The 14487-nt window shown below is 39.9% G+C and overlaps 1 protein-coding gene across 1 annotated transcript; it reads right to left on the reverse strand.

Moving 5' to 3' along the window:
• Positions 1–2397: 2397 nt before the first annotated feature.
• On the reverse strand, positions 2398–5439 carry LOC124665128 (calmodulin-3). The gene is made up of 2 exons (XM_047202528.1): positions 5280–5439; positions 2398–3053 (listed from the first exon to the last, which is right to left on the reverse strand). The coding sequence occupies exons 1-2, from the start codon at positions 5353–5355 to the stop codon at positions 2680–2682; spliced, it is 450 nt and encodes a 149-aa protein (XP_047058484.1). The 5' UTR covers positions 5356–5439; the 3' UTR covers positions 2398–2679.
• Positions 5440–14487: the final 9048 nt, after the last annotated feature.

Genomic DNA, 14487 nt, shown 5'->3' on the forward strand with positions numbered 1-14487 from the left:
CCAGAAAATGCACGAATATGACATAAAGTGTGCATAAAACATGTAGGTATCATCAACAATATGGCATAGAACATAAGAAATTATCGATACGTCGGAGACGTATCAGGCTGCTTCGATCCAAGGCGTCAACGAGCAGCGGTGAACGGCGCGCCACCGGATCATCCACGGCGCCGACGTAGTCGGGTTGCAGCAGGGTTTGGTTGTAATTTCTTTTTCTGTGTGGACCTTTCTGTAATTTAGCCGTTTTAATGTTATCTCCTTTTCTCGCAAAAAGAAAAGCAATCTTTGTAGTAATATAAAATAATGAATGGTACACATCGAACACAATCGTGTTCACCTTATTTTTATGAACACTAGGAAGTTTACCGAGGCGGCAGGCTGCACCCTTGTTCACCTTATTTTTATGAACACTAGGAAGTTTACCGAGGCGGCAGGCTGCACCCTTGGCTATTAAACTGTTTGTTATAGTATTTTAAAGCACTACTACCTCCGTTTCAAGGAATAAGGAATAAGGTGCCCTCGTTTTACGTGTTTTTTATTTGACCAAGAATTACTTCAAATAGATAAACATTGTTTGTATGAAATTAATATCATTGAAAAGTTCTTTTCAATACGAATCTAACGATACTAATTACATATAATATAATCAAAATTGTGTTGCTCAATTTTTATGGTCAAAGTTCATCTTGAAATACGCGTGCGCCTTATTCCTTAAAATAGAGGTAGTACAATTTATGAATCATCTAAAGTACTGCAAAAGTGTGTATGTGAAAATACTAATCAAGAAACGAAAAAAGCAGTAGCATCATAGTTCATAATTCTTTTTCAGCGCTCATAGGTATAGTTTGAAAAAGTAAAGAAATTTCCTCACGAAGAAAGCACGAGCAAGATACTCTTTCTGAATAGGGATCTTAGTGGCAGGAAGAAGAAGTGGAAGGGCCAAACTACTCTTTTGGAGAAAGACATGAAGGATAAAAGTATAAAAATCACTTGTTTGAAACATCTTAATAATAAACTTCGCTATTAGAAGTTGTATTTTCGTGGCAGTGCCCAGAGAGAGGATAGCAGCACTGCTTGAAAGATGTGACATACGAATAATTATTGACCAGTAATTACTATCCAGAACTAGGGTTGAGATAAAAAAAATCGTGTAGAAGTTACCACGCTTGCATGACATTAAGAAATTACCATCACAGAAATATGTGTCGTGGAAGAAAAAATACTATTAGATAGTTAACGGAGCGATTCATAGTTGACATCGGCAAATTACTGTTGATGTTCAAGTTTTGTACCGGGAAATTGCTTTCAAGGAAAATGTAAGCAGTTACCACCTCACGAGAAACTACTGCGAAGTAGTTAACGTGAAAAATTAAAATTACCTCTAGAAACTTATGTTCCAATGAAAAATTACTGGCAAAATTACTGATGAATTCAGAAATTTGAAAGAAGTTAAAAATAAAGCTAAAAGAAGTGGTACTGTTCATGTTGGTGTGAACAGTGATGGTACCATAGAAGAACACAATGAATTTTCCCAGGTATAAGAGGTGGCAATTGTTAGATTTTTTTTTGAAATTACCGCTGAAGAATTATGCACCGATGAAGAATACTCACAGATATTTACTGTTCAAAACTATAGCTGAGGTTGAAGATTCGTGTAAAAAATACCACGTGCGTGTCCGTTGAGAAATACCATTGCAGAAAGATACCACCTCAAAGAATTATTATCATGTAGTTGACTGCTTATTTCATAGTTGACATCGAGACAAATTACTGTTCATGTTGAAGTTTTTACTGTAAAACTTTTTAAAATAAAATATAAGTAGTTAGGGCATCGCGAAAAACCACTAAGATATAGTTTAAAAAATAAATTAGAATTGTTGCTGAAAAATTATCCTCACGTAAGGAATTACTGGTGGGTAATTAAATTGCTTTAAATTCGGAATTAAAAAAGAAAAAGCCAAAGAAAAGTGACTTTTCATGTGCTTGTGAACAGTGTCCCAAAGGGCTGAGAGCTCAGCAAAATCCGTTCGGCTTTTATATAGGTACTTAGGACATGTCCCGATGATATGGTGGTCAGTTCTTAAAGGAAACATTAGAAGCTGTATGGAGATGCTATGGAAATCATGGAATATTACTTATCTAGACCAGTGAGAATAGTGTGGGTTGCATACTTGCATAAGAAAAAGAAAAGTCCTTTTGCTATGCTCCAAGTAGAGAGTTTGCCCGGATAATTCAATTTGCATAACATTGACGAGCCAAAGAAACCTAGCCACACATTTAGGTGATCATCTTTTCAAGACGGATAGATACTCCCAGGGAATCAAAAACATTACTTTCATCACTAATTACCATGAAAGATGCAAGATATATTTGTCATCCGACATACATACAATGAAATTATGGAACAATAAAATTGAGTTATTCATCAACACATTGCTGCTACACTCTTGAAACGTTCAAACGAAACAAACATAAATAACCGAACAGACAGTAAAGAGGAAGACCAAAGCAGGACCTATAAAACCTTCAACGCAAACAAACATTGGCTACAGAATACGACACCACATAAGGCTGGCAGTGTTATATTGTTTTCTGTTCAATACTATAGCCATCCCATGGCAACCGGATGGAAAATATTTTGGTCTGATTACTGAAGCTTGCCTCAGATGGTAATGCAACTTACTTGGCCATCATGACCTTAACAAATTCGTCGTAGTTGATCTGGCCATCACCATCAACATCAGCCTCACGGACCATCTCGTCAACCTCCTCATCAGTCAACTTCTCACCCAGGTTGGTCATGACATGACGCAGTTCAGCAGCAGAGATGAAACCATTTTGATCCTTATCGAACACACGGAATGCCTCCTTGAGCTCTTCCTCAGAATCAGTGTCTTTCATCTTGCGGGCCATAAGGTTGAGGAATTCAGGGAAATCAATTGTTCCATTGCCGTCGGCATCAACCTCATTGATCATGTCTTGAAGCTCTGCCTCGGTTGGATTCTGTCCCAGTGAACGCATGACAGTTCCCAGCTCCTTAGTGGTAATGCAACCTGGAAAGAACACAATCTATGTTATTCAACTCCAGGACTTGTTCAGCTCTTAGGTATCACTATGTATGGTCAAGATCATCAATTTGTGTCTGTCTGTAATTCTATATGAACAGATAAAACAAAAAGAACAACTGTACAAGACCAAAATCGAACCTAACTTGCAATCACTAGTAACAAACTTGTATCTGGTAAAACGGACACACATTCCGTGATGGCTATCAAATTAGTAATTATACCTCCATAATTTTTTATAGAACAATTCCATAGTGAAACTACAAACTGTATTCTGTTACCCAGAATATTTCCAACAACGCATAGTTTTGCCACACAAAAGTGATACAGTTGGATTTCTTCTTGAAAGTACTCTTATGTGGTCACGATTCTTCACTTATGAGCACTAATTTTTTTAATAAAAAAACTGATGCTCTACTTCCATCTAGCTAACAATGTGACCCACAATAACTCAAGATATTCCAACAGCTGTTGGGTAAATTGTCGCTTTGTCTTCTTTCAACTTAAAATCAAGAGCAACTAGCATACCATGGCAATTGAATTGATTGAAGTGGGCATCCTCCACAGAACTACCACTTGTTATATGTTATTTATATGATGTGTGGTGCTAAACTATCATGTTGACGCTTTTATTTTCAGCTTCAGTTTTACTTGTAACCAAAACTCTATCTTTTCAATGATATGAAGCGCAAAGGTCCTTTGCGTTTTCCAAAATGAGCGAACCTACACACTGAAACACGTCTAGACTCTAGATACATGTGTACCTAGACCAAATCTAACCAAAGATGTGGAAACTAATTTGGAACGGAGTGAATACTTTCTACAACTGTCAGGCCAAACCCTGATTACGGATAATACAAGGAAAAATATCTTTGAATAGCTTGATAGAAAACAAACATTAGGCATAAAGTAATGTAGGTACCAATATCCTCCACCTATGTTGTACTCATTGCGACTACCATTCATTAAATCTTCAGGGATTGTTTGAAGACTACAAGAAAAAAAAAAACTGTGTGGCAGGTCATGGTAGGTAAGCAACTAAGTGAGAGCTTTATTCAATTTCTCAATCAATGTTAGTCCTCCTTATTGTAGCCTTCAGTGATGACGAATCTATGTACATCAAAAAAAGGCATGTGACGCAGCACCCAGTTTTGCCGCCAATAGATTCAGCACAACCTTCATTAGCACTTATCCTGATTTACCCTCTTAACCAGTGGCGGCGCTACAGGTTGACCAACCTGGGCCGTGGCCCACCCTACCATTTGGGTATCACTGGTATTATTCTGGCCCACCAATAAAAAAATGTTACCATGTGCATTGCTTAAACCTATTTTGCTGACCGGCCCAGTCTTAGAATTGCTGCATGCTCCGCCACTGCTCTTAACCCTACTATCTAGTTAGTAGCGCTCAGTGGCGGAGCCAGCACATAGACATTGGGTTCAGCTGAACCCAATGAAATTGTGCTAACCCCTCTATGATGGCTGATAATTTGCTGCAGATTGCTAAGTTTGAACGCGTCCATAGTCGTTCTACAGTATGGTGAACCCAATGATGGGATATTCTAGCTTCGCCAGGGGTAGCTCTCCGACAAGTTATCAAACAGTCCCACGCATGCCTAAGGCTCTAACACTGAAACAGCAAGACTACAATTAATGACTGGATGTTGTGTGACCTCTAAGCATAGAGAAACACTGTTTGGATAGGACTATCATGATATCATCCAAGAGTGAACTTATAGCAAAATAACGGGAGTGAGCCTAGAGTCCACGGCGTGCGGTTTTAGCTCTTTTGCCATCTAAGATCTTAATATTGATCCGCCTAGCAGTTGCTACTACAAGAAATTAGAGTTACTAATATCCAATTGAAGAAATAGGATACTGGGACTCAAGGGCGACGAAAATCACGACCTGTAAAGAATCCGAACAAGGCAGATCGTTGATACCAACTGATGACGGATCACGCCATCAGTTATCGCTTACTACTAAAAGAGCTACGCCACTTTCAGAGATCCAATAGCGGCTGCTCCAAACAGATCTCAAGATAAATCGCAACAGATGGGGATTCAGCAGGCCGGCGACCAGGAATCAAGATCCCCCTACCAGGAACGGATCCACAGACATTTCCTGGTCGATCGTTGACCAAAAGTGACGAAGCAAACAGATCGCACGATCTCTTGGCCTAGCAAGATGAGAAAGAGAGGGAAGGAAGGAATACCGTCCCCATCCTTGTCGAAGAGGCTGAAGGCCTCCTTGAACTCAGCGATCTGGTCGTCGGTGAGCTGGTCCGCCATTGGCTGCGAGTGAGTCGGGTTGGGATGGGGAGGAAGGGAGGAAGGTGGCGATGCGAATGAGCGCTGGTGTGGGTAGGAGAAGAAGACTTGGCTGGTTCGGTCGTCAACTTGGGCACGTTCCCATCCCAACCCAAGTGGCTCGCATGTTCCCAATTTCTCTATTTTTTCTTTTCCCACGACTAGGACGCACGTCAAAAACTCACAAGCATCTCACGAGCATCTTAGCTCATGAGCCATTGCCTCTCTCTATTTTTTTCTTTTGTCTCGGGTGAAAACCGAAGATATGAGATCGGGCGTTGTCGTGATCCATTGACTGTGTGGCAACCTAGATGAGTGTGTCGTATATTACCTTTTCTCCTTTACGTGTTCCAATTAGGCCGGAAGTTTATGGTGTTGTGTTTGGCAGGAGAATGGTCGGGAGTAGAGGTGATTGACGTGGCAATTGCATGGGTACGACCATTATGGCAGGCGAGGGTTGGGTCACGGCGAGGTGTTGGTAGTTGACTATTCGGTTTGTTTATGCCTTTATGTGCTCTAGTTTGTTTTGTCGTTGTCGAGTTGAATTTGCCATAGTGATGTTCGGGCGGTGATAACGATGTGGCACCACCGGCGGTTAGGTTGCAATGGGCTGATCGGCGCAAGCTTTGTGTATTTCTCCTTCGAAGCTCACCTTCAAATCAGAGTTATATGTTGCATGCATGTGGATGTGGCTTATGCATCCGTTGTGAAGATCATTATGTTTGTGTCCATCTGTCGTGAAGTAGAAGTGGTTGCACCACGTAGTGGTGCGTGGTGACAATGACGTGAATGTCGGCTTCGTGGAATATTATTCATTTTGGTGTGTCGAGTTTATTTGCTGTCGTGGCCATGTTGGCATGGATGCCCTCGGTCTAGCCTAACGAGGAAAAGCTTTTTCGTCTTTTAAAAACGTTAGTAAAGATGATCATACCCAACGAGCTCATACAAGACTTAAAGTTTGCACACCTGATTTTCCTTATACGATGCATTGAGACTGTAACGGCCCAGGGTAGTACCCCATATTAGAATTGTCTGTGCTTTTCTTTTATGCATCATCATGGCATCATGCATCATATCATCCCTGTTTTACAAACTGAAACTATTTTCACAAACCCTATTTCAGTTTGTCCCCTCTCATATAGTTCCTATATAAACCCTTCTACTTGTCTTTTCTTTCAAAGCAAAACCCTCAAACCAATTCTACAAAACAAAACATATGTTTTCAGATATTTTCATATTTCAAAATAAAACTAGTTTTGTTTTATTTTTAATTTACAAAAGTGTTTAAAACAATTTTAAAACAAAAAGAAAACAAAACAGAAAACCCCCCTCTTTCCCTGGGCCTTCTCCCTCCCAGCTCAGCCCACCTCCTTCTCTTCTTTTCCCCACCGCACCAAGTCGTCTTGGGCTTCCCTCCTCCTTACCAGCCCAGCTCCTTCGGCCCACCTTCTCCCCCAGCGAAGCGGTACGCTTCTTGTCTTCTTCCCCAAAAGCGAACACGAGGGGAGCGTGTCCTCCCGTCGCTGTCTCCCCCACAACCACTGCACCACCTGCTCCCTCTCCCCTTTTATTCCCCTTCCCCAAATCTGCAAACCCTAGCTCCATCTCCCACCTTCTTCCCTCACGCCGCCGCCCCTTTTTCCCCTCTCTTTTCCTTCTCTCTGTTTCACCACCGAGAGTCACCGCCGCCGGCCTCCGTCGCCTTGCCGCTACCGGGCGCCCCTCGATGAACCGAAGACACCATCAGATCCGCCTCGTTCTCCTCTGTCTTCCCGTGCAAGGAATCGAAGCGTGATGCTACCAATCGAGCAGGAATTCACCGTTCCTTCTCCGTCTCCGGCTAGAAACATCACCGATTCCGGTGAACCTCGGCCTCTGATACGTCTCCAACGTATCTATAATTTCTTATGTTCCATGCTAGTTTTATGACAATACCTACATATTTTATTCATACTTTATATCATCTTGATGCATTTTCCGGTACTAACCTATTAACAAGATGCCGAATCGCCAATCCTGTTTTCTGCTGTTTTTGGTTTCAGAAATCCTACACAGGAAATATTCTCGGAATTGGACGAAACAAAAGGCACGTTCCTATTTTTCCAGGGGCTTCACGGAGTCCGAAGGAGAGACGAAGGGGGGCCGCGAGGAGCCCACACCCTAGGGGGCGCGGGCCACCCCTTGGCCGCGCCGCCAGGTGGGGAGCCCACCTCGGGACTCCACCGACATCGCCCCTTCGCCTATATATGTTCCCAGATCTGAAAATCCTAAAACATCCAGTCATATTCCACGAAGAGTTCCGTAGCCGCCGCCATCGCGAAGACAAGTTTTGGGGGGACAGAATCTCTGTTCCGGCACGCCGCCGGGACGGGGAATTGCCCCCGGAGTCATCTCCATCGACACCACCGCCATCTTCATCGCCGTTGCTGCCTCCCATGATGAGGAGGGAGTAGTTCTCCCCGAGGCTGAGGGCTCTACCGGTAGCTATGTGGTTCATCTCTCTCTCCCATGGTGTGATCTTTATGTGATCATGAGCTTTGTATCACTATTAATCTATGTGCTACTCTAGTGATGTTATTAAAGTAGTCTATTCCTCCTCCATGATGTAAAGGTGACAAGTGTGTGCATCATGTAGTACTTGTCGTAGGTTATGATTGTAATCTCTTGCGGATTATGAAGTTAACTATTACTATGATAGTATTGATGCGATCTATTCCCCCTTTCATAGCTATTGGTGACAAGTGTGTATGCTATGTTAGTACTCGGTCTAAATTGCAACGGTCTATTATGCACTCTAGAGGTTACTTTAATATGAACTCCGGATTTACTCTCCACGGTGTGACGGTGACAGTGTGCGCATCGTGTGTGATTCCTTTATGAAGTTGTGGAGCTTGTTTACTCCAGCTTGAGGTGTGCTTTTATAGCCCTAAACAATGAATGGTGTTTGTTATCCAGAATACCAAAACTGATCCCGGGTGCATATGCACCCGGTATGTATAAAACATATTTCAAAAACATAAAAAATTTAGGAAAAAAATTTAGCATGTAGAGGGACATGTTCTATGTGTGCACGTAAAGTTTCACATAAAACCGACAATTTTTATACCCTGTGTAAAAAAAGACAAATAATGCCTCGAGAAATAGACTATTTTAGCACCAAAAATTTGTCTTTTTTGCACAGGGTACAAAACATCTTGATTTTTGCTGAGACAACTTTGTGAGCATGTAACATGTCAAGGTATACATGCGGCATTATTATTTATATTTTTTTGACATTTGTAAATATATTTAATATGTATTTCAAATAAAGGGTGCATATGCACCCGGGTGCAGAAATACCCTGTCCGTTTGTTATCCAACAAGAGAGTGTTTAAAAGTAGCATTTATTTATTCAGTTATGCGATCATTGTTGAGAGTGTCCACTAGTGAAAGTAAGATCCCTAGGCCTTGTTTCCAAGCATTGAAACCCCATTTCCAACAAGTTTTGCTACATGTTTGCTTGCTGCAATTTTTATTTCAGATTGCAATTGTTACTTATAATCATCCATATTACTTGTATTTCACTATCTCTTCGCCGAACTAGTGCACCTATACATCTGACAAGTGTATTAGGTGTGTTGGGGACACAAGAGACTTCTTGTATCTTAATTGCAGAGGGATATCTTTGACCTCTACCTCCCTGAGTTCGATAAACCTTGGGTGATTCACTTAAGGGAAACTTGCTGCTGTTCTACAAACCTCTGCTCTTGGAGGCCCAACACTGTCTACATGAATAGAAGCGTGCGTAGACATCAAGCTATTTTCTAAATTTTATTGGTTGGGAGGAAATTGTACCTCTCTTTTATTCTAAATTTTATCCTCCTCATGAAGTGCATATTGATAGGAATTATATTTATAACTTTAGTCCTCGTGATGGAGAGAGCATTTCCCAAGCATGGGGGAGATTAAAGTCACTAATGCTCAAATCTCCCTTTCATGAGCTCCCCCGTAATGTTATTATTAATAATTTTTATGCAAGGCTTTCAGGACACCACAAGGACTATCTAGATGCCTGTTTGGAGGGATGTTTCACAAGCAAGGAGGTTGCAGCTAGATGGGATCTTCTTGAAAGAATTCAAAGCAATACTGAAGATTGGGAGAACGACAAAGGTAAAAAATCGGGTATAAACTACGAGTATGATTGCATTAAGTCTTTCGCTCAAACTGCTGATTTTCAAGAGCTTAGTGCTAAATATGGTCTTGATCCTAAAATTATGGTCGATTGTTATAGAGCCTTTGCTTCTCATATTAATGTTCCTAAAGAAAATTGGTACATGTATCATGAACCTTTTAAAGACACTTGCATGGAAAATGAAATTGTTGTTAATGATTGCAATAAACATGCCCAAACTTCTGAAAATGCTATTTCCTATAAGCATGTTAATTTTTGTGGAATTCATAGACCTTGTGAAAGGAATAAAATTGAAGAAGAATATTGTATCCATCACAGGAATGAAAAAACTAGAAAGTGGTCTAGGGTTCTAGATGATCTTGGTGAAAAAGTTTGTGCCCTCTATCCTTTTATTTGTGAACTTTGCCACAGAGTGGGTCATTTTAATTTTCAATGCTCCTCCAATGATAATTCGAACCTTATGAGTGCTGCAAATTTGTATTGTGATGATGAAATCACTCCTAATCAGCATGATGAACTTACTTTATTTTTGGGGTGTGAAGAGTTATTGAGAAAAACTTCTTTGGTGGATATGAGTGCTCTTGATATTAATAGTGTCCTGCATGGGTGTCTTTCTTATTGCATTGATAATTGCCACACAAATACTTACATACAAGATATTTTAGAAGATGACACTTTGCCAAAATATGATAGGACCGCTGTGTGTTTCGAACTTATTAATGAAAAGGAGGAATCCTCCCAAGTTTCTTCTATTGCTTCTGGAAATAAATAAGGTTATGTGGAGAAGCCTCCCTTCAAGCCTCTCCCTCCTAAAGAAGGGAACGAGGAGAAAGAAAAGAAGAAGAAGAAGGGAACAAAGAAGAAGAAGAAGAAGAAGAAGAAGAAGAAGAAGAGAGGGAATAAAAAGAAAGAGGTAACGGCATATCCCCGCGTGTATGAGATAACGATAGGTAACCGTAAGTATGTTGCTCCTAATGATTATTATGATAATGAATCTGAGTACAATGATCTTCCTATGCCCTTTATCTATATTAATGATCATGATTTGGAAGAGCACACTACCTTTGATATTGAAGATCTCTAGGACACTAATTCTGAAAATGATGATATTAATAATTGCCATAGTATTAGAACTATTCATGTTTCTTTCCATAATGATATAGAAAGTTCTAAGCTTGGGGAAGCTGGTTTTGATGAGCATGATATTTTTAGTCCCCCAAGCATGGAGGAGAAAATTTACTTTGCTGATACTTTACCTCCTATATATGATGATTACAATGATGACTATCATATTTTCAATCCACCTACTATTGAGGAGAAAATTAATTATGATTACAATATGCCTCCTATATATGATGATTATGGTGATGAGAATAATAATGATAGTATTTTATTGAATTTGCTCCCACTACAATTAATAGTAATGACTATGCTTATGTGGAGAGTAATAATTTTATGCATGTAGCTCATGATAAGAATGTTCCATGTCATAGTTATATTGTTGAGTTTGTTCATGATGCTACTGAAAGTTATTATGAGAGAGGGAAACATGGTTATATGCATCTTAACAATATTAAGTTTCCCCTCTTTATGTTGAGAATCTTGAAGTTGCGCTTGTCTTGTCTTCCTATGCTTATTGCATTATGCTTACATGACTTGTTTATTCACAAGATTCCTTTTCATAGGAAGTGGGTTAGACTTAAAAGTGTTTCTTATTTTCTTTTGATGCTCTCTTTTGCTTCAACTCCTATTTCTTGTGAGTGCATCATTAAAATTACTGAGCCCATCTTAATGGCTATAAAGAAAGCACTTCTTGGGAGATAACCCATATTTTTATTTTGCTACTGTTTTGTTGTGTCTTGGAAGTTGTTACTACTGTAGCAACCTCTCCTTATCTTTATTTTATTGCATTGGTGTGCCAAGTAAAGTCTTTGATAGTAAAGTTGATACTAGATTTGGATTTCTGCGCAGGAACAGATATTTAGCTGTCACGAATTTGAGTAGATCTCTCTGTAGGAGACTCTAAAAATTATGCCAAAATTCATGCGTATTCCTCAGATATGTACGCAACTTTCATTCAATTTGAGATTCTTCATCTGAGCATGTTAAGTGCCTCAAAAAAAATCGTCTTTACATACTGTTCTGTTTTGACAGATTCTGCCTTTTATTTCATATTGCCTCTTTTACTGTGTTGAATGGATTTCTTTGTTCCATTAACTTTCAGTAGCTTTGGGTAATGTCCAGAAGTGTTAAGAATGATTGTGTCCTTGCTGAACATGTGAATTTTTATTATGCACTAACCCTCTAATGAGATTGTTTTGAGTCTGGTGTGAAAGAAGTTTTCAAGGGTCAAGAGAGGAGGATGATATAATATGATCAAGGAGAGTGAAAAGTCTAAGCTTGGGGATGCCCCCGTGGTTCATCCCTGCATATTTCAAGAAGTCTCAAGCATCTAAGCTTGGGGATGCCCAAGGCATCCCCTTATTCATCAACAACTTATCAGGTCACTTCTAGTGAAACTATATTTTTATTTCGTCACATCTTATGTGCTTTACTTGGAGTGTCTGTGTGATTTTATTTTTGTTTATGTTTGAATAAATTCGGATCCTAGCAATCCATGTGTGGGAGAGAGACACGCTCCGCTTTTTCATATGAACACTTGTGTTCTTAGTTTTACTTTTAATGTTCATGGCTAAAGTTAGAAGCTGCTGCATTTATTGCTATTTGGTTGGAAACAGAAAATGCTTCATGTGGTAATTGGTATATGGTTTTGAATAATTTGATACTTGGCAATTGTTTTGAGTTCTCAAGAAGATCATGTTTAAGCTCTTGCATCATGTAGTTTAAACCTATTAATGAAGAACTACCATAGAGCTTGTTGAAATTTGGTTTGCATGATTGGTCTCTCTAAAGTCTAGATATTTTCTCGGTAAAAGTGTTTGAACAACAAGGAAGACAAGTGTAGAGTCTTATAATGCTTGCAATATGTTCTTATGTAAATTTTGTCTGTACTCGGTTCATACTTGTGTTTGCTTCAAACAACCTTGCTAGCCAAAGCCTTGTACTGAGAGGGAATGCTTCTCGTGCATCCAAAACCTTGAGCCAAAACCCATGCCATTTGTGTCCACCATATCTACCTACTATGTGGTATTTTTCTGCCATTCCAAAGTAAATTGCATGCGTGCTACCTTTAAAAATTTCATTCCTTGTCTTTGCAATACATAGCTCATGGGAAAGTAGCCTAAAAACTATTGTGGTGATGAATATGTCGCTTATGTATCTTATTTCTTATAAGTTGCTTGTTGAGCGGTAACCATGTTTTCTGGGGACGCCATCAACTGTTACACTTTTGTTAAATATCATGTGAGTTGCTATGCATGTTCGTCTTGTCTGAAGTAAGGGTGATTTATCATGATTAAATGGTTTGAGTATGCATATTATTAGAGAAAAACATTGGGCCGCCAACCAAAGCCATGTATCATGGTGGAAGTTTCAGCTTGGACATTAATCCTCAATCTCTTATGAGTATATTATCTGTTGTTGAATGCTTAAAGCATTAAAGAGGAGTCCATAATCTGTTTTCTATGTTGTCCCGGTATGGATGTCCTTAAGTTGAGATTTATCAAAAACGAGAAATCAAATGCGATCTATCTCCTTGGACCTTTGTACAGGTGGCATAGAGGTACCCCTTTGTGACACTTGGTTGAAACATATGTAATGCAATGATAATCCATGGAAATCCAAGCTAATTAGGACAAGGTGCGGGCACTATTGGTATTCGATGCATGAGGCTTGCAACTTATAGGAGGTTTTATGCATAACACATATGAATTATTACTATTGTTGACAAAATTGTTTCCATGTTTTCAAAATAAAAAGCTCTAGCACATGAGTAATCCCTGCTTCCCTCTGCGAAGGGCCTTTCTTTTACTTTATGTTGAGTCAGCTTACCTACTTCTTTCTATCTTAGAAGCAAACACTTGTGTCAACTGTGTGCATTGATTCTCACATACTTGCTTATTTGCATTCATCATATTACTTTGTATTGACAATTATCCATGAGATATACATGTTGAAGTTGAAAGAAACTGCTGAAACTTATATCTTCCTTTGTGTTGTTTCAAAACCTTCTATTAAGAATCTATTGCTTTATGAGTTAACTCTTATGCAAGACTTATTGATGCTTGTCTTGAAAGTACTATTCATGAAAAGTCTTTGCTATATGATTCAGTTTGTTTAGTCATTATCTTTACCATTGCTTTGAATCACTTCATTCATCTCATATGCTTTACAATAGTATTGATCAAGATCATGTTGGTAGCATGTCACTTAAGAAATTATCCTTGTTATTGTTTACCTACTCGAGGGCGAGTAGGAACTAAGCTTGGGGATGCTTGATACGTCTCCAACGTATCTATAATTTCTTATGTTCCATGCTAGTTTTATGACAATACCTACATGTTTTATTCATACTTTATATCATTTTGATGCATTTTCCTAACCTATTAACAAGATGCCGAAGCGCCAGTTCATGTTTTCTGCTGTTTTTGGTTTCAGAAATCCTACACAGGAAATATTCTCGGAATTGGACGAAACAAAAGGCCACGTTCCTATTTTTCCAGGGGCTTCACGGAGTCCGAAGGAGAGACGAAGGGGGACCGCGAGGAGCCCACACCCTAGGGGGGCGCGGGCCACCCCTTGGCCGCGCCGCCAGGTGGGGAGCCCACCTCGGGACTCCACCGACATCGCCCCTTCGCCTATATATGCTCCCAGATGTGAAAACCCTAAAACATCCAGTCATATTCCACGAAGAGTTCCGTAGCCGCAGCCATCACGAAGACAAGTTTCGGGGGACAGAATCTCTGTTCCGGCACGCCGCCGGGACGGGGAATTGCCCCCGGAGTCATCTCCATCGACACCACCGCCATCTTCATCGCCATTGC

This window comes from Lolium rigidum, chromosome 6, assembly GCF_022539505.1.
Source record: "Lolium rigidum isolate FL_2022 chromosome 6, APGP_CSIRO_Lrig_0.1, whole genome shotgun sequence".
NCBI lineage: Eukaryota > Viridiplantae > Streptophyta > Magnoliopsida > Poales > Poaceae > Lolium > Lolium rigidum.